General features: G+C 34.1%; 2 protein-coding genes across 13 annotated transcripts in view; one reads left to right on the top strand and one right to left on the bottom strand.

The window, feature by feature from the left end:
• The window catches only part of LOC123527552 (serine--tRNA ligase, mitochondrial-like), a 37,108-nt gene extending 29,186 nt beyond the window's left edge, over nucleotides 1-7,922 (top strand). For 9 of the 10 annotated variants that reach the window (XM_045307091.2, XM_045307081.2, XM_045307100.2 and 6 more), the window contains one exon: nucleotides 5,773-7,922. In XM_045307091.2, coding sequence (XP_045163026.2) covers nucleotides 5,773-5,892 — 120 coding nt within the window. In that variant the 3' untranslated portion in view covers nucleotides 5,893-7,922. The remainder of the gene's footprint in view (nucleotides 1-5,772) is intronic. The other variant, XR_006681772.2, reaches the window with a different exon arrangement.
• LOC123527582 (homeobox protein OTX2-like) lies at nucleotides 7,832-19,754 on the bottom strand. 3 transcript variants are annotated; one of them, XM_045307162.2, is made up of 5 exons: nucleotides 19,450-19,754; nucleotides 15,392-15,545; nucleotides 13,675-13,914; nucleotides 11,380-11,549; nucleotides 7,832-9,712 (listed from the first exon to the last, which is right to left on the bottom strand). In XM_045307162.2, the coding sequence occupies exons 2-5, from the start codon at nucleotides 15,543-15,545 to the stop codon at nucleotides 9,185-9,187; spliced, it is 1,092 nt and encodes a 363-aa protein (XP_045163097.1). In that variant the 5' UTR covers nucleotides 19,450-19,754; the 3' UTR covers nucleotides 7,832-9,184. The 3 variants fall into 3 exon arrangements, with proteins under 3 accessions (XP_045163097.1, XP_045163103.1, XP_045163088.1); XM_045307168.2 differs by lacking the exon at nucleotides 19,450-19,754 and adding an exon at nucleotides 18,776-19,031 and having other exon boundaries at nucleotides 15,392-15,463; XM_045307153.2 differs by lacking the exon at nucleotides 19,450-19,754 and adding an exon at nucleotides 18,776-19,029.
• Between the last annotated feature and the right edge of the window lie 766 nt (nucleotides 19,755-20,520).

Raw genomic sequence — 20,520 nt, 5'->3', positions numbered from 1 at the left:
TATCACATTGTCTCCCTTACACTGAAGTGCTTTTTATTTGTCAAAGGTCTGTCACTCATAAACTTTTGAAACAGAGTATCATTTTAAAAATTGCAGTGTTGGGAACTACAAAATTTTGTTAGAATAGACATTAAATAAACACACGCTCCTCAATGATTTTTTATGAAATCAGATCACAAATTTGTCTGCTCTTGAAATGTATCAGCCAGATGTTTCATGAACTACACTTGTGTATTCCAAATTCTTTCAAAAGAAAACAAATAACAATGTGTAAAAATAGAGGAGACAATATTTGAAAATATAGGAGACAAGTTCAAGAATTTCAGCTTGACAGAGTTCCTATTGTTTCTCAGCTGTAATAGCACAAGGAGGTATTCTGTTGTCCTATTTTACCTGCATAGATGTTTGAACCTGACACAGAACTCAAGTGGGCTGATGAATTCTTCTTTTGGAAGGTTCTATGTGATGGTAGGAAATACACTCTGCAGTCCTTGAAGAGCAACTCTGCCCAGAGAAATTCATTTTGTTTGTTGTACAGAGGTTTAAGGCAAGTTGTATTAATGAAGAATATGGTCTGAATAAGAAGTATGCTTTTTTTTTGGAGGTATTAACTTGACAAAGATCACATGTCTGACCCTCTGGAGGGACAAGTATTCTCTATAATGATTAGTGACAGACTGTCTAAAGTCAAATATTCTCCACTTCTCTCTATTGTGGAGAAGTTGTCATTTGCTTGCAGAGATTACCCAGTAGCTTCAGTTTCTGGGTAAATTGACTGATCACCTTATATAATTGAAAAGCTGTTAGAAATGGTATACATCCAGGCAAAACAAACAGAAATCCTGAGCCATTTTAGAGAAGTATTTACTCTCTGTGTAATTACACTTGTCCTACTTTTAGCAAAAATGTAAATCTCAAGATTATGTTCTAGTAGTTGTTAGACAGATTTAAGTTCATGTTACGGCTAAATAGTCTACAAAATTGTATATTTTATTGGAGAAGTTTTTGGAAGGAGTTTGTACATTTCGTATAGTGCAGAAACCAACACATGCATTTGAATGTTGTTGAAAAATGTTACTAAACCAAATGCATAACTACAGTTAGAACAGGAAAACTTTCCAGGCAGTACTGATAGTCTTAAAGTCTTGTAGTTACCATTATGTCAGCCTTGTACTATGTAGCAGCTCACCACAGTTCCCTTTGTAGGTCATCAAATTCCTTTCCTATGGATTGGTTACTTCCATGTGTTATAATGTTATACAGTCATATTACTTCCATGCATTATACAGTCAGGTTACTTCTGTGTGTTATACAGTCAGGTTACTTCCATGTGTTATACAGTCAAGTTACTTCCATGTATTATACAGTTGGGTTACTTCCATGTGTTATACAGTCAGGTTACTTCCATGTGTTGTACAGTTGGGTTACTTCCATGTGTTATACAGTCAGATTACTTCCATGTGTTGTACAGTTGGGTTACTTCCATGTGTTATACAGTCTTTCCATGTGTTATACAGTCAAGTTACTTCCATGTGTTATCAGTCAGGTTACTTCATTGTGTTATACATTCAGTTTACTTCCGTGTGTTATACAGTCGGGTTACTTCCCTGAGTTGTAAAGTCAAGTTACCTCCATGTGTTATACAGTCAAGTCACTTCCCTGAGTTATACAATCTGGTTACTACCATGTGTTACAGTCAAGTCACTTCCATCTGTTGTAAAGTCTGGTTGCTTCTATGTGTTACAGTAAGGTTATTTTCCTGATTTGTACAATCAGGTTACTTCACTGTGTTATACAGTCAGGTCACTTCCATTAGTTGTATAGTCAGGTAATTCCCATCTGTTATACAGTCAAGTTACTTCCTTGAGTTGAAGATTAGTTACTTCCATGTGTTAGTCAGTTTATTTCCATGAGTTGTACAGTAAGGCTACTTCTATGAGTTGTACAATCTGTTTACTTTCATGTGTAAATAGTCGGTTTACTACCATGCATTGTGCAGTCAGGATACCTCCATGTGTTATATAGTCAGGTTACTTCCATGTGTTCCATGTGCTTTGCAGTCAGGTAACTCCCATCAGTTATACAGTCAGGTTACTGCCATGTGTTATACAGTCATGTTACTTACATGTGTTATACAGTCAGGTCACTTCCATGTGTTATACAGTCAGTTTACTTCCATGAGTTGAACAGTCGGGTTACTTCTCTGAGTTGAACAGTCTGGTTACTTCCATGTGTTAAACAGTCAGATTACTTCCTTGTGTTATATAGTCCGGTTACTTCCCTGTGTTGTACAGTCAGGTCACTTCCATGAGTTGTACAGTCATGTTATTAATCCCCCGCCGTGGCGGAGGGATTATAGGAATGGTCTGCTTCCGTCCGTCCGTAACAAAATCGTAATCGTTGGTTCAAGGTCAAGGTCACAACTCAAGGTCAAAAGTTTGAGCCTGCCATTTTGTGTCCGCTCTATATCTCCTAAACCCCTTGAAGGAATTTTATAAAACTTGGGTCAAATGATCACCTCATCAAGACGATGTGCAGAACCCATGAGTCAGCCATGGCGGCTCAAGGTCAAGGTCACAACTCAAGGTCAAAGGTTTGAGCCTGCCATTTTGTGTCCGCTCTATATCTCATAAACCCCTTGAAGGAATTTTTTTAAAACTTGGGTCAAATGATCACCTCATCAAGACGATGTGCAGAACCCATGAGTCAGTCATGCTGGCTCAAGGTCAAGGTCACAACTTAGGGTCAAAGGTTTGAGCCTGCCATTTTGTGTCCGCTCTATATCTCATAAACCCCTTGAAGGAATTTTTTTAAAACTTGGGTCAAATGATCACCTCATCAAGACGATGTGCAGAACCCATGAGTCAGTCATGCTGGCTCAAGGTCAAGGTCACAACTTAGGGTCAAAGGTTTGAGCCTTCCATTTTGTGTCCGCTCTATATCTCTTAAACCCCTTGAAGGATTTTCATCAAACTTGGATCAAACGATCACTTCATCAAGGCGATGTGCAGAATTTATGAGTCAGCCATGTCGGCTCAAGGTCAAGGTCACAACTGAAGGTCAAAGGTTTGAGCCTTCCATTTCGTGTCCGCTCTATATCTCCTAAACCCCTTGAAAGAATTTTATAAAACTTGGGTCAAATGATTACCTCATCCGAACGATGTGCAGAAATTATGAGTCAACCATGCCAGCTCAAGGTCAAGGTCACAGCTAAGGGTAGATGGTTTGAGCCTTCCATTTGGTATCCACTCTGTAGATCTCCTAAACCCCTTGAAGGATTTTCATCAAACTTGGGTCAACTGAACACCTCATCAAGAACTCATGAGTCAGCCATGTCAACTCAAGGTCAAGGTCACAAAGGTTTCAGCTCTGTATCTCCTAAACCCCTTGAAGGATTTTCATGAAACTTGGGTCAAATGATCACCTCATCAAGACGTTGTGCAGAATTCATGAGTCAGCCATGTCAGTTCAAGGTCAAGATCACAGCTAAAATCAAAGGTTTACCCTTTCACTATCCATAGCAGTGGCGGGGGATTTAGCTGTCTTTCAGACTGCCTTGTTCCCTTGTGTTATACAGTCAAGTAACTTCTGTGTGTTATACATTCAGGTTACTTCCATGAGTTATACAAATTGGTTATGACTATGTGTTACAGTCAAGTCACTTACTTGTGTTGTAAACTCTGGTTACTTCGCCGTATTGTACAGTCAGGTCCTTTCCATGAGTTGTACAGTCTGGTTATTCTCATCTGTTATGCAGACAAATTACTTCCATGAGTGGTAGTCAGGTTACTTCCATGTGTTAAACAGTCAGGTTACTTCCATGAGTTGTACAGTCACCTTACTTTCATGCGTTATACAGTCAGTTTACTGCCATGAGTTGTGCAATCAGGATACCTCCATGTGTTATACAGTCAGGTTACTTCCATTTGTTGTACAGTTAGGTTATTTTCATGTGCTTTTCAGTCAGGTTACTTCCATCAGTTGTACATTCAGGTTATTCCATTTGTTATACAGTCAGGTTACTTTAATTAATTGTACAGCCAGGTTACTTCCATGTGTTAAAAAGTCTGGTTACTTCTATGTGTTATACAGTCAGGTTACTTCCATGTGTTATACAGTCTGGTTACTTCTGTGTGTTATACAGTCAGGTTACTTCCATGTGTTATACAGTCAGGTTACTTCCATGTGTTAAAAAGTCTGGTTACTTCCATATGTTATACAGTCAGGTTACTTCACTGTGTTATACAGTCAGGTTACTTCCATATGTTATACAGTCAAGTTACTACCATGTGTTACTGTCAAGTTACTACGATTTGTTAAACAGACAAGTTACTACCATGTGTAATACAGCCAGGTTACTTCCGTGTGTTACACAGTCAGGTTACTTCCATCTGTTATACAGTCAGGTTACTTCAATGTGTTATACAGTCAGGTTACTTCCTTCAGTTGTATAGTCAGGTTACTTCCATGAATTGTACAGTCAGATTACTTCCCTGTGTTATACAGTCAGGTTACTACCATGTGTTATACAGTCATGTTCCTTCCACGAGTTATACATTCAGGTTACTTCCATGAATTGTACATTCAGGTTACTTCCATGAATTTTGTACAGGTTACTACCATGTGTTATACAGTCAGATTACTTCCATGAATTGTACAGTCAGGTTACTACCATGTGTTATACAGTCAGGTTACTTCCATGAGTTGTACATTCAGGTTACTTCCATGAATTGTACAGTCAGGTTACTACCATGTGTTATACAGTCAGGTTACTTCCATGAGTTGTACACTGTGGTTACTTTAGTGTATTACAGTCAGGTCACTTTACTCAGTTGTACACTGTTGTCATTTCCATTAGTTGAACAATCTGGGTACATTCAATTTTGTTACTTCAATATATTATGCAGACTTGTCTATTCCTGGAGTTATTAAGCCTGGTTACTTCCATGTGTTATACAGACAGGTTATCTCCATGAGGTTTACAGGCTTGTTGCTTCCTTGAGTTTTATTTTCTTGCAGACTGGTTATTTTTATGAATTATACAGACTTGTTACTTCCATTAGCTGTACAGACTGGTTATTTGTTTGAGTTAGACAGGGGAGGGCCCCTGATAATGTTGTTATAACTTCTGGCCCAACCCCTTTGTATATTTACATTGATGTATTTCTGATCTCTCTGTGGGGGCTTTGTCTCACTCTGTCCCTCTGGTCAGATCGCTCTGTGTCTGTACTAGTAGAGGATGAATTATGCGCCCTGTGTGGCTGCATTTGAACTATGTAAAGCGCCTTTGAACGTGAAATTGATCATGAAAAGGGCGCTATATAAATCTGGTATAATAATAATACTAATAATAATGTATTAATGTATGCTTGTATGTGAATAGAATGTATGTATATATATATGCAATAATATATGATGAAACTAAGTTAGGCAGACTTGTTACTTGCATGAATTATAGAAACTGGTTACTAGCATTAGTTATACAGGCAGGGTACTTGCAAAAGTTATAGAGACTGGTTACTCACATGAGTTATACAGACCAGTTACTTGCATTAGTTATACAGACTTGTTACTTGCCAGTATTATAGAGACTGGTCGTTTGTACGAGTTATACAGACTCTTTACTGAAAATGTTACACAGACTAGTTACTTGCATGAGTGATATACAGTCTTTTACTGCAATACTAGCATAGATTATTATTGCATTACAACTAGGGTTACATTAACTTCCTAAACCAGTATAAACTGTAACTTTTTGTTCTCTTTTTACAGGATGGCAGTATAAATATTCCATCAGTATTACAGAAATGTATGGATGGGTTACAAGTTATAATTAAATCAGATTGTGTTCCAAAGTTATCCTGGATCAAGTCAAATAAGCTGAAGAAGTAGATAGTTGGGATTATACCTTCCAGTTACATTATGGATGTTACAATCTGGACACAAAAAGTGGATCAATAAAGTTGATTGTTCCTTCCTATTGAATTTCTGGATGTTACACTCTAGACACAGGCTGATGAAAAGGTGAATACATAAATGAATTTACACTGTGGATCATATACTGTTGGTACAACATGACGAACTTTTAAATGGAGTTAAACTCTGGATGTTACTCTCTTGGTACGACAGAATGAACACATAACTGAAGTTACACTCTAGATGTTATGCTGTTGGTGCATCAAAATAAACAGGTCAACTAAGCCAACAAAGTATAGAGGTTTGATTCTGTGCTTTCAAGATTGTGCTAATTACCCTGCAGGCTGAGTTTAGGCTAAACCTTCCATGTTGTCATGAGTGTTACATTATGGACACCATAAACTGAAGTTGTTCAAACCTTATAAACAGAATTGGAAGCTTACAGAAAACACATAGCTGTAAAGAAAATAAAAGTATTCAAAAAGTTTACACATAAGTACTTCTGTTAGTTGCTTTGTGACATTCAGTAACTTACTATTGCTGCCTCTCTGTACTCTCGTGACTTGTAACCTCTAGCAGAAAAATGAAATTAATCGAAAATGTGATGTAGACACAAGTTATGCAATTTGTTTTTATATATACACATGTACTGTTCTTTATGGTATGTAAAAATCATCTATGTTCATTAACACCTCACCCATTCTGAAGTGCTGGTTGTTGAGAGGCTTTCTAGTACAGATTGAATTCCTGCCTGGCATGGCATGAAAAGAAATGATTCTGTAAGTAAATGTTGTATGTCTACAAAGTGAAGAATTCATATATCAAAAGTGCTATTCTTTTCAGTAGGGATGACAATATTAAAATAAAAACTTGCCATACCAAACTAATTATGGTTTGCTATTTTAGTAGAATGCACTCTTGGATTATGGCTCTTGAATTACTAGAAATCTGCAAATTTAGCCTTGTCCACTCTCTAAGTCGAACAGTTTTCATCCAATCTTCACCAAACTTGCAGATGATGTTTGTGGGCATAATATCTTGGACAAGTTCGATAACCAGCCAAATCGCCCCAGGCACTCTTAGATTATTGTCCTTGAATTAGGCCAAGTTCAATGACGGGCGTATTTTGTGACAGTGGCATTCTTGTTAACCATAATTTTATGACAATGAAAACACGGCAGATTTTTTGTCTGCGTAAAGTTCCAAGCTGAATCATCTTGGGTAAAAAGATAAGTCACTAGGTCCAGTCATAATTGATTGTTGTTAATGCCCAAATAGTCTCGTTTTTACCTAATTTACATGAAACCTAAACAAATCTTTGTCTTTCAGTTTTAAAACTTGATCATCTGGAGTAAAAAGAAAAAAAGACTGGGTGAAATCCGGGGCCACATGTTTACTAAATCTGCTTGAAAAAACTAGCCATATTTTTTAGCTTACGGTCATGAAATTCAGATGAGTCAAATAATAGGAAAAGAATATAAGCCCTTCAGAAATAAATTTTTGACTGGGTCTTCATGCATCTGGAATCATTTTAAGCATAGATGGAAATGCAGGTAAATTGAAGCGGTTTAAAGTATGCTACATTATGTTAACAAACAAGTCTTCCAAACGTGTTCATCCAAATATATTGTACACCTTGGCCTCGTGGTTTAGGCATCCACCTCGGGAATGGAAGGTCATAGATTCAAGCCTCACTCATTCTGAAGTTCTGGTTGATGAGAGGCTTAGCCTGGCATGGCATGAAAGGAAACAAGTCTGTAGGTAAAAGTTACATATGTCATACGAGATAAAACTGAAATTGTTTGAAAAACATTTTGGAGAGGTTCGAGGGATTATAGCAAAACTGTTACTTTATTTCTGTATTCCATCTATAGATGATAACCATAGGCAATATAGTGAAAAAAGAAAACATTAGTGAAATTATTGCATTTATTCCCAATATGTTCAATATTTTGCAATATTTTGTGAACATAAAATTTGTCAATAATAAATCTATATTAGACTTGTTTTGGCGTTTTGTGATACTTTCTATGAAATAATTATACATAACAGAATATTCAAAACATGTCTGACTGAATTTACTGTACATTTAAACTGATAATTTGTATTTAGATATACATGTACATTTTACAACATTTGTATACAGTGCAAAACAAATTCATCTTCAAAACAACAACAAGTGAACTTAAACATTTACATGAATTTACACTTTGTACAAAAATTAAGTTATTTAATCTATACTACAATCTCATTATCTTTAATATACCTGTTCCTATACTGAGTTAATATATCCTCAAATTTTGAATACTTAATATCATATACTTCCTTTTTAAAATCTCAAAGTGAAAGTAGTAAATGCCATTCAAAAGAAGTCAAGTCAAAAAGGAAGTTACCACAAACTTATATAATCAAGGAAAAAAAATGCTGAAGACTTTATTCCACAGTTAAAGTATTGCTTTAAAAGCAATTACCTTGTTCAGAAAACTGCTGTTTAATAAATATTCTTTTAAACAATTTAAATATATTTATCACTTAGAAAAAAAAAATCAAATATTTAAACACACTTTTAATGCCACTGAATCCTTCAAATAATAAGATCCTTTTATATTGCGTTTTTGCCAATCAATATGTGACAATGATTTTGAGTAATGGAATGAAACAAACGAAAAATGACCAGAGATTTTTTTCAGTATTTTATATATATCAAACTGGACTTTTTTTTTTTTTTGAAAAAAAAAATGAATACAAAATAATGTAGGTTTTTTTTTGGCAAGTAACTTCAGTTTTAGATAGAAAATAAACGAAAAGGTGATACAATGAAAGTTTCAATGTAAGGAATGACGTTGAAATATAAAAATTTGAACAATTTTTGGAATGTGGAGAAATATAATTTACAGTTTATCTCGAGTATACCTCCGTAACTTTGTTGTATTCTGTACAACATCGTGACTAATAAACAACAACAACTATTGATTGTCATAAATTTGTAAATGTCTTCTTTCCTCTGCTTCACAACTGCTCAAGCACTTTCGAATGTCATGCAAATATTATGTTGCACCTTGAATGCCAGCCCCTCTTGGCGCTTCATACATTTTTCTTTGCCTATGTAATGTCAAACAGTCTGCAGACGACAGTTTTCCCAGAATCGGCACTTTCCGGAATTGCACGCGCTCTTACACGGAATATACCGAATGTCTGTTGACTATTCCATCCTCCGGCGGTAATAAATAATCACAGTGATTGTTGCATCACACATATGATGTCACTATTACAAAACTTGAAATTTTGGCCATGATGAAGTGTCTTTGTATTCTAAACAGTCGCCGCCGGCCACAGGTGGTCGGGACAGGCCCTGCGCCGTCGGCAATGATGAATACTGGTTAGAATATGAGTTGGACATTGTATTGGCTTGGTTAGAATGCATAACAGGAAGTTGCATTGGTGACAAGTAATCCGAGTTTCCGTAATATGAAGATGGTCCATAATTTTGATGAGAATATCCGGTGTGCATGTTGCTCATTGGGTAACTGCCGGCTCTCTGCATACAACTGTTCTGGTACATTAGATCATTCATTGGCGAGATAGAAGCCGGGCTCCAGATTGAAGTCGGTGCGTTCATACTTCCATTTGTTAGTGGGCTGGATACCGGCGTTGGTTTCGTGTAACTTCCGACGGGAGATATGGATGGAGGAGGGGGTGGGCTTTTAGCCTTCTTTGGTGTTGGCGATTTGTTGTTGTTTCCCTCCTTGGCCTTTTGTTGTTGCCTACATTTGGCACGTCTGTTTTTGAACCAGACCTGAAAATGAAATGATAGTCGTATTAATAATTTATTTCCGTCTGTGATGGATGCATTGTGACTGAATGGATTAATTCAACGCAGTCAGTTAAGGTATTAATTAATTAATATCGTTCACTGCTTGTATTGTAAAGTTGTAAAGTCCGAGATATTTTGAATCGATTTTCTTGCTCCTAAAAAACTGTTTCTGAAACCAGTCGACCTCTATGTGGCCTTAATTTGCATATAAATGTGAATCAGAAGTAATTTACGTCACTTTCCCAAATCTATCTGGGGTATTTGAAATTGAAATATCATTTAATATTGATTCATAATTTATGTGGAAATCGATTTTTCTGTATCATTTCCTATGGAATATAATATTGTCTAACCACCTAGAGCGTGTACCGCTTGACTTTTTTTGAAATGTCATCTGGTTAAAAAACGCACCTGTGTGATAACGGGCTATCAAAAATGTATTAGTGTTTTTGAATGACTTGAAAATTAATTATTTTTGTAAAAAGTGAAACAATCTATAACTAATTCCATTCAGAAAGAAGTTATATTTTCTTTGCATGTTTCCGTGTCTTAGAAATGCTACTGCAATATAATTGGCGCGAATTTTCGCTACCTTAGTTTCGTAAATTGGCATTCGATGTAAACGAACGCCTGGCGTTGACTTTGTTTTTACTGAAACATGAAAAGATCGGAAGAGCGGTGGATGTCAATGGCGGCATTTCCTCCGTCTGCTTTTATCACAACGCGAGATGTTCGTCTGCTCGAAACAACTGTTTTGTGAACAGGCATATGAACTTCTTTCATTAGCCCAGCGTTTACTTTTTTCTATTGAATAGAGACATGGCCACGACACTGCTTCACTTAAAGATCGTAGCTAATGGATTTGGGATTAAAATCGGGAGTTAATTTCCCGATAATTTTCAACTTAATTAATAGATAAAAGCAACAGAATCGAAAAGATTCTCAATTTCATGCGGAGATGTTTCACCCGCGAGTAATTATGATACTGATACAGAATTGGTCTGCAATATAATTATATATAACTGAAGTCTTTTTATCCAAGTCCCTAGTTTGTTTTCATTTCTTGGTTGCAAAAGAAAAATATGAAATAGACGGTAATATGCCCAATTTCGGAAGTATCAATTGTAAATCATTAAAAAAGTGAGGAGAAAATGTCGTTTGGTTTTTCTTTTACAGCGTGTCACCATATTGTTTACCCGTTATGTCAACAAGAGAACAAAAACAGCCGCTGGCAAAGTTCTTACAATTTCTTAAAAAAGTCTCGTATTAATAGCCAATGAAAATATTTTCTTTCCAAATATGCGATGTTTTCATAACCAAGTACGGTTCGCAAGGATATTTCAAAAGGTACCATGATGGCGTTCATTTTGTATTTCTTTGGAATTAAGACGCAAAATTCCTTCACATTATTGATTCGAATAATGAATTCAAATAGCCGCAGAAAATACCTCCATTAGCCACTTCATTAGAGTTTGTTTAATTCCCTATAATTGAGTGTGCATACCTTGATTTTGTGCGAAGGTTTCTTTTCATTTGCTGTAATCGATCGTTTTCAACGAGTTTTGGAAATATTCTTAAGTCATTTAGCTGCATATATCGTTTTACGAAAATTGTCAAAATAGGTTATTCTCCAAGAAAATATAAATTACCTGTACTCTTGATTCCGGGAGGTTAATTTTCAGCGCAACTTCCTCGCGCATGAAGATGTCTGGGTACCTAGTTTTCTGAAACAGTGATTCCATCACATCTAGCTGTGCGCGTGTAAAAGTAGTTCTTTCCCTTCTTTGTTTTCTTGGGTTGCCAGAAGAGTATGGGGACACTGAAAATATGAAATATATTAATAATGAAATAAATTCAGCAAAGAAATATCTGCGGGAGAAAACAATGACAGGTCAATATTTTGTCTCCCTTGAAACTGAGAATCATATATTACTATTAGAGTATATAAAAATAAGAACTATTCGCCAAAACAAAGTTAATATATTTCATATACATAGTTGGGGATGAGAAAGGTGAAGCAAGCTTTTGAACAACAAATTCGAATACGCCGCGCCAATATAAGGTGCATAACTACATATTGTACATTTGTATAAAAGAAAAAAAAGTTAACATAAATGTATAAAAACATGCCTGGTCAAGAAAAAACGTTGACATGTCAAGTGGGAAATTGTTTTGTCAGAGGTGGAATATGACCATACTAATGAACTTTCATTACAGAAATACATATGGATCACAAAGAATTAATAAGTATTAAAGTTAGAAATCGTCGCTAATCTTCTTAAAGGATAAAATTCCACTATGTACCCTATACAAAATATTTTACTTCATAATAGCTTTTAAAAAAACTTATTTGTCAACAAAGTGTGCCACTTTCTTTAAAAATGATAAGACCTTTATGAAGGATTGCTCTGTATTGTAACTGCATGTATTTCTATTAAAAATACCCACACTATGAAAAATCGAAAGTATGTGAATATTGTAGTGAATAATTCATAAACCTGTATAACATATAAACAGCTACGTATAAATAATTCAATGCACATACTACATGAATTTTCATTTAAGTGCAAAACATAAAGGTCAGTGTAGAGCATGGTCGATGTTCACAAAATGCGAACGGAGCGTGACTAAATGAAAAGGTTGCGTTCGGGAAATGACAGAATTATTTTGTATTTAGGGTAAGTGATGAACACGATGTTCACGTCTCAATTTTCGAGTGACAAAAGATAACCTAAAGCTGTACAAGATTATTCGCATGAAAACTGGTCGGGTTCTTAAACTTTTGACTACAAGAGCGATTTTGTTCCCTCAGATACCGCAAAAAAAAAAAAAATCGTTCCCAGTTCCATAGTATTTGACCCATCCCCTTCGATTCATTGTCACCACTAAAAATCCATTACTTTCGCCCACCCATCTTAACATTGTGACCATAGCGATATTTTCCTCAAGTCTTTCCTTCCTTTGACTTTCAGCAGACGACAGTTTTACCATCAAAGGGATGTCTTTAGAGGAGCAACATCGGGCAGAAATAATGTGTTTTTGACAGTTTAATGTCAGACAAACTTATTTATGTTCATGTTTGAGAATGATGTTGGGTTGTGTCTATGTGAACTAGAAGCCATTTAGTGAAAACTTTAACTGTTAACGGAAACGAGCTTGTTTGATTTTCTATCATTTCAATATTTAAATTTTCAACTTTATCGGCGTACATAAAATAAAATGTTAGAGTTTTATTATTGAAATGTGGTTTCTCTCATACGCTTCATTTACAAGACTGACATAAAATGTAAATACGAAATGGAAACTGTTAAAAGAAAAACGCTGGCGAGCTAATTTCCATTAGAATGATAATTTTTCTGTCCTTTTACACCGGGCGTTCGTTAGGACTGAGGGAGTATGAAGAAAACATTTATTTTCAATCTGAAAATTTACTGAATGTTGCTGTATTTAAATGAACGCGACAATTTCACTATGTTTAATAAAAACGAAAATGTTTTTGATTAACCTAAATCGTACAAGAGTCCCAGCGTGACATTAGTGAAATACAATTAATTGGGTACGACTTCCAACCGTGTCTCACAAAACCGGGTATTCACGGTGGTTGGCCAAGCGCTCGGTAGTACGGCATCCCGCTGTAAAAAGGGTTGTGATGTACTTTATCAGCGTGGTTGGTCGTGCGCTCGTAACATACATTCCCCCGGTACCAGGTGTGTGGGATATATGAAAAATCATCATAGTTTCTCATCATATATACATTGTCATAAGACACACCTTATATTTTTCATTTTATCTACCCGAAAAACGTTAGTTTATAATCGTAAATGGGCTTCAGTTATTGAGAATTGAGTTATTGTTATCCTTCGTACACATAAATCATGTGCTTATATCGCCGAAATTTCCACATAACCGTTATCTGTGGTAGAAGTTTGGCAAAATGAACTTACTTTGATAACCCATAGCTGGATGCATCATGTCTACATTGGGCGAGGACAGGCTTATGCCGTTTACACTGTAGGCCCCGGGCTTGTGCGAGCTGACGGGTGGGTATGCCATTGACGTCATATCCGGATGAAGTTGTGGTATTTGGTGATGTTCGGATGGAGTTGGGTACTCTGGCTTGATGTAATCTGGTTTTCCGTAATCTTGTTTCGAATAGGGCGATTCTTGAAGGCCGATGCCAGTATCTGAATTTAAAAAATGTTCTTAGTTGCATTTTTTCAAGTACTTAAAATTCAAATGATATAAATAACTGTAAATATGAAAAATACTACTATTTTTACTTAAAAAGTATTGCACACAATATGACATCTTTTTTTTACTAGGTGATGAATTACCAAAATAAACAGCGTGTCGCTAAGACGAAATAATAACGCATGTTTATGGAACTAAATAAACATATTTATTATGTGTAAAAATGTATGCATTCTCTGTATTATTCTCATTAGCATATTTCATTTGACAGCAATGACTTTCCTATTCATGTAGAAACACCATAGCAGTGTGTTTCTAAAGACGTGTTAATGGAACAATCAAGTCGAGGTGATTGGCACTTCGTGTTCTTTGATGGAAAAATATGCGGTGACGTGAGGGAGACAAAACATGAGAAAATGAGCGATGTGTCTTATCGATTCCAAAAAATTTATTTCCTTATTAGCATTATATATATATATTTTTTAATTATCTTTCATTTAAACACTTCCCTTAAAAATTATACTTAATGTGGAATTATCTTCAACTGAAAAACATAAGTCTTTCCCTAGATCTTACATCTTATTTCTAATTATTATAAAATTAGCTGTGTCAAATTTGAAAAGCATGTTCAACTTAGCCACGGTTTTTTGGGGTTTTTTTTTTTTCATGCCTGAAAAAATATTTACAAAGTGCATTTGAAGAATATTTTCTTGTTTGGAAATAAAAAAGTAAATCCAAAAGAAGCCAAAAAAAAAATCTTATCATTGAAAGAATGTGAAGAAACAAAATTGTGAAAAATATTCAAGCGCAATGAAGTGAATTTAAAACTTACTTACTTTCTGGATACATCGCTTATTTACATGTAATAAAATTAGTTAATGTTAATAACTGGGAAAAAGCTTGACAAAGGAGGAATCCATATTGCCTCAGCACTTCTTGTTATATTTGTTTTTGATTTAAAGTTATATACTTGGAGCACTTCAGGTAATGTGTTAAAGCACTAATCTATTACCTTCATATTTTTCTGTGTAATCTTAAGAACAAATAAAATAAAGCTGATTACAGGTCTAAATCTATAGTTAATACAAGGAACTAACTGAAATTTAAGAATTTATTCAAACTTTTTGAAGATATTTGTTATCATTTTAGCCGGCACTTGTAACATAGATTCACTACTGGTTCTGGCAAACTGTGGTGAAAATTGATCTGAAGATTTTGTATCAATTGACATTTGAAATTATCGATTTTATTTTTAAATAATTATGTAAATATATGTGTAAAGTACAAAAATATATGAATATAAAATAATTTTATCATCGCTTCATATATGAAGTATACTCCAATTTTAAACGATTGAACAAATATTTTTTTCTTCATCATTTTCTATATAAATTTAGCAGTATACCAGTTTGTGATTTAAGTATATGACATACATTAAATCCGCAAGAGAATATGGAAGTTTTAGCTTACCTGGGCTGCTGGCTGGGGATTTATCCACGTGATGCAGCGCCTCCACAGAGTTAACGTCCTTGTCCACGTCCTCTGAAGTTGACAAGAGTTGTTGATTATACATGTACCCCATCATCATTTCACCGTTTCCCGGTCTTGATTCAGTATCCAGCATCTTGAATCCGGGTAATTTTAGAAATTAGCAATTTTAATCTCTTATATTATGATCACCGAAGTTATTTGAGTAAACTCTTAAAGCCTGACTTTACGAACAGAAAAAATAATGTTAAGAATGTTTAATTCGCAAAGTGTAATGTAAGATTTAGAAGTGACCGTTTCTATTCTAAATCCCTGGATTTATGATAATCCCAACACGTGGTTTCGTGTTTACATACGATAATCCGTAGTTAAAACAGTAAGGGAAATAGTCATACGCATGCGCAGTTATACGGGTAGAATTTTGCTCCGCCCACAATCCCACCCACTAATTGGCAGTTTGGTCATTATTGTTTGTCACATTGTTACAAAACAGTTTCAGGCTTGTAAAAAAGTTTTCAAACTTTGACCTCTGAAAGTGAGATCATTTCAAACACAAATGTTTTTGATATGCCGCACATTTGTCCAGTATTACAGATACCGTTCAAAATACATTGATTTTCGTTAAGAATAATAAAGCACATGAAAATTTAGATGAAAAATTCCCCGGTTACTTTTTACATTTTGAGTGAATTTTTCGACAATACACCCCCACGAATAAATGAAGAGATCTATTTGAAATGCTTTCAATATTCTATTTGTGTCACGAATTTTGTATTTGTTTTATAATGTTAGCATAAGATTGGCGGCAGAAAAATTGGGCTGAACAACATTTTACACACTCTGTAGTTTTGGTCTGACCAAATATGTTTGCGCTACAAAATTGGATCGGAAATATTTAGTTTGTTTATCCAGTCTGTGTATTTTTATAAGGATATCCTGAGTCAAATTTGTTTGAAAGAAAAGAAAACACTTTCTGTCCTAAATCAAATATACCAATAAACGTTCTTGATTTCAAATGAATGAAATTGTAGATCCACACTAAATTCATTCTTATAAAATAATTTGATGTAAGAAATTTCGAAAATACTGCAAAACAAGGAAAATATAGTGCTTTTATGCAAAATTCAAATTTATAAAATAAAAAAAATTACAAACTGCAAATATAGAAAAATAAATTAGGCGTAGCTGACTTCCGGAAACTATACTTCAACTATTACAAAACTGGATAAATAAAACTGTGCCATCAAAATTAACAATGTTTGTTTCTGATTTTGAAAATTATCCTTAGTTTTGACAGTCAATGGTGTCATATTTGTCTAAATTGTTCAAATATTTAGTGAGAATCGGTTACATATGGCGTTAGAATCAATTAGATACGTGACGATTTATTAATTCAAGGGTAAATATTTGATAAGTTTCAGACAGCCAGCTATGACGTAAGGTTATATTACGCTTGAGTATCTTCATGTCTTTCCTTATTTACGCATTCCCATATGTAGGATAATATATATTGTTTTCTCAGATTAGATTTTCGACCATCAATAGTAACTATTTTCCAGTTAGAATTGTAAAAATTACAACTACTATTATTATTATTATTATTATTAGGCTGGTTAAATGTCATATCAAACGTAGTCCGTTCATATCTATTTTTCACACCGAACTTACTCTAAAAAGATACCATTTTTTAGACAACAATTAAGTCAGAGCTGATAAATTTTGAAACCACTTATCTAAGCAAATGTATGGTATCGAACAAATTCATTGTAAAAACAATTGTAGATATTTAGATAATTTGAAGAGGCGATGGTATTTGCTTACGACTAAATTTCTATAAACACATCTGATAAAAACTTTGCAATGCAAACGTAGTGACATAATTTTCGATTAGACGCATTCGGACAAATGGTTAAAACTACATTTCAAATGGTCAGATGGGGCAAATTATCTTTGTATGTCAAACAAGAGGGGTGTTTCTGTCTGTTTTCGATCGAGTTTGTTGAGAATACAGTTTTAAAAATCGAAGTTATTTGGTAATTTAACTATCATTGTAAGATATCATATAAATTTCTGAGGAGTTTTCGGTTAATTTGGCACGTTCCTCCACCCAAGATTATTGGGGGCACTAGTTTCTCAATAAAACTTTACAAATCGAATATAATTCTTATTCGAAAATATGACTGAAACATTCGTTTAATATAATCTAAAAAGCTGTGTTAATAACGTCTACAGAACTTCCATTTTTATCGAAATATGTATATCATATATGTAGAAATGAAAAGAGTACATGTTCAATAAAATCACTTTATATACGTATCAGTATCAAGCAAGCAGGGCAGTGTTGTTTTAAGCAGATGAGGCTGTACCCCGCATTTATAGACTTAAGAAAAACAATCAAATAAAATTTAAGCATAAGTCAAATAAAAATTCAGATAAGGATATCATCGAATAGGGTCAGATAGAGATAATCAGTTTAAAATGAAATTTATTTTAAATAGGCTAAACTATTTAATGATTTAATTACTATCAAGTATAGTAATCAAACACACTAGTTTATCTTTAGGGAAACACACTACGATGTTTATATTTTAAGATTACATTAAGCTGTTGTAACTAGTTATTAAAAATGATTTAGGAAGAAATGTCAATTGCTGTATGATATTTACTCAACTACTTGCTATTTTAATTCTCGGATTAGGAGATTTGGATCATTTCGCTAATTTAAAAGGTGTGTATCACCTGTTTTACACGACAGGCCTGTCTCAGTGTCTTCTTTTGATAGGACAGGAGTATCTCTGGGATTTACGGCACGTGCACATTACGAAATTAAGAACAATAAATTAGACTTCAATTCTTTGAACTAGAGGTATTTTTCATGAAAGGACTATGGAAGAAAACAAAATAATTTCGAAGGTGAAAGAATTTAAAAATGTAAAAGATAGTTTTCATAACCTACAAATAGTCACGTTTACTTATTTTGCCAGTCAATTTACATTTCTTTTATGTTAAAGAGACAAACGGGTGCAATATTATATAAAATTAACACATGAGATGGTACTCCAAAATCAAGCAATTTCTTCAGTTCAGTCTTTCTTTTTTTCACTATACCTCATCAAGAAAAATAAACAAACTTCGACTACCAAAGTCTGATTTGAATTTTAAAGAAGGCAACTTCAAACGAAACCCGTTTCACGCTATGAAATCATAACCATGTATAGTTGTAATAACAAACACGCCTTCTGATGAAAATTTACATAGCACAGGTGCAAACAGATACATTTCCCTATTCAAAAAGTGCCCATGCTACGCTCGTATGAAAACAAAATTATGAAAAATGAGAAGTTAGTAACAAAAATCACAACATACCAGAATCCGAACAACTCCTTTCGAGTTTTATTGATGTATATTTAATATCATCACAATCATTCACGACCTCGACAGGCATTTTCCGTTTTGGATGTGAACTTTAGGTAATATGTGGACAAAATGTGTAGGCTATACAAGTGGTCACTCGAATTTCACGATGCGAAAATTAGGGTCAATTCAACAACTGACCAATTGATAATGATATGACTGTGTTGACAATATATGATTCATTTTCAACCATTTGTTCTCGTTTCATTCAAAATTTCTCCCCAAGGCCTTTTTATCAAAAAACGTGTTCTTGCCTTTTTTGTAAATAGAATATAATTCAAATAACGGCATTTATGATTTATCCTAATTGAGTGGTTTCAATTTTATCAGCTGACGAAAATTGAGTGTAAATGATACGGTATAACAGTAGAAATAAATCGAATTCTTTTCAAATTAGGCGAATTACCGTTATCGTCGCTTTGATTTTCTCGTGCAAATGCGACGGCTTGTGCATTTTCAACTAGATATGATAATAAAGAATAAAATAATTTTAATTTTATTAAATATATGTTGGATGGATATAAATTAATTTATTTTCGGCTGATTTAACTAGAATTTGATATTACAAACGACAACATGCAATACACAATTGCTTGATCAGATAATTTTAGAAAGTAGAAGCTTACCTTATTAACTTCTGATTTATATTCTTCTTATCTTGTCTGCTAATGAGCTTTGCTTAATCCGTGTCTTTTCTACACTTAGATAGTTAAAACTATTTAGCAGCGTATTTATTAAGTATTTTCGGCTTTTTGTTTAATACTAAGCTTCTCAGAACGTCTTATTCCTGGATTTTTGATCCGCAAATTCTTCTGTAACTCTATAGAGAATTACCTTAGTCCTGGAATAACGGCTTAAGAAAGCTTATGTCTTCAAAAATGTTACTACAATTTTTGATAGATCACAATATGGTTTAAGCTCCTAAGTACGGTAGAATAAATAATCGGGACGGCCTCTTTGACAGGCCGCTGTCCAATGAAAAAGCTGCGTTGCCAGAGAACTCAGTGATAACTGGTTAAAGCGACGGCAAAAAATCAATGGTGAATCCTTGATTAGCGCGATAAACAAACAATCGCATGACAGAGATAATTTCTTCCTTTTTTTATTCCGAAGTTACTATAATGTTAAATCGGTAAAATGATTTGAATAAATATTAAACGACAAATTTTAATAAGCCACTTAATAACACGTAATGATGTTTAAAGTTTTTGATCCGATTTAAAGATGGGGCTGTACAAATGAATTTAAATCAATCTTAAATCACTTCTTATAACTTTGCATTTTACAAGTAAATCACGAAAGTCGTCTTTGGAAGTATTAAAGTAAATACGCATTAGGATATTTAGAGATTTTAATAAATCATATAAATATGTTTAGAAGATTTACCCGAATATATAAAGCCATTTTCAGCTAATATTGTTCATTGCTATCTGCATCAAACGCGAAGTGAACATATATTGTTAATTAATTTCTTTTCGTTTCATATGGATATTTTTTCTAAAAATGGATTTTATTTTTTTTTAAGCGAACATTCTGATAGCATATCCACAGGATTGATCTCTTTTTGTATGTGATCCTTTCTGTTGAAATGGGTAACATTTTCTTGCAAAGGGCATCCGATATTTACCTGGTAATTATTAAAGAAGACATTTGATCATATATATATTTTAAAAAAAATCCATCATCTAAGTCGTATT

The sequence above is a fragment of the Mercenaria mercenaria genome, chromosome 1 (assembly GCF_021730395.1).
Source record: "Mercenaria mercenaria strain notata chromosome 1, MADL_Memer_1, whole genome shotgun sequence".
Taxonomy (NCBI): Eukaryota; Metazoa; Mollusca; class Bivalvia; order Venerida; family Veneridae; genus Mercenaria; species Mercenaria mercenaria.
The sequence above is the reverse complement of the archived record's forward strand: the minus strand, read 5'-3'. Positions and strand labels throughout refer to the sequence as shown.

What these genes read in the sequence shown, in the direction of transcription:
- LOC123527582 (XM_045307162.2), bottom strand. Translation starts at nt 15,545, where the DNA reads ATGCTGGATACTGAATCAAGACCGGGAAACGGTGAAATGATGATGGGG. An exon ending in ATCCCCAGCCAGCAGCCCAG is followed by an intron (nt 13,915 to 15,391) that starts GTAAGCTAAAAC and finishes TTTTAAATTCAG; the next exon opens with ATACTGGCATCGGCCTTCAA. An exon ending in TCCCGGAATCAAGAGTACAG is followed by an intron (nt 9,713 to 11,379) that starts GTAATTTATATT and finishes TTTCATTTTCAG; the next exon opens with GTCTGGTTCAAAAACAGACG.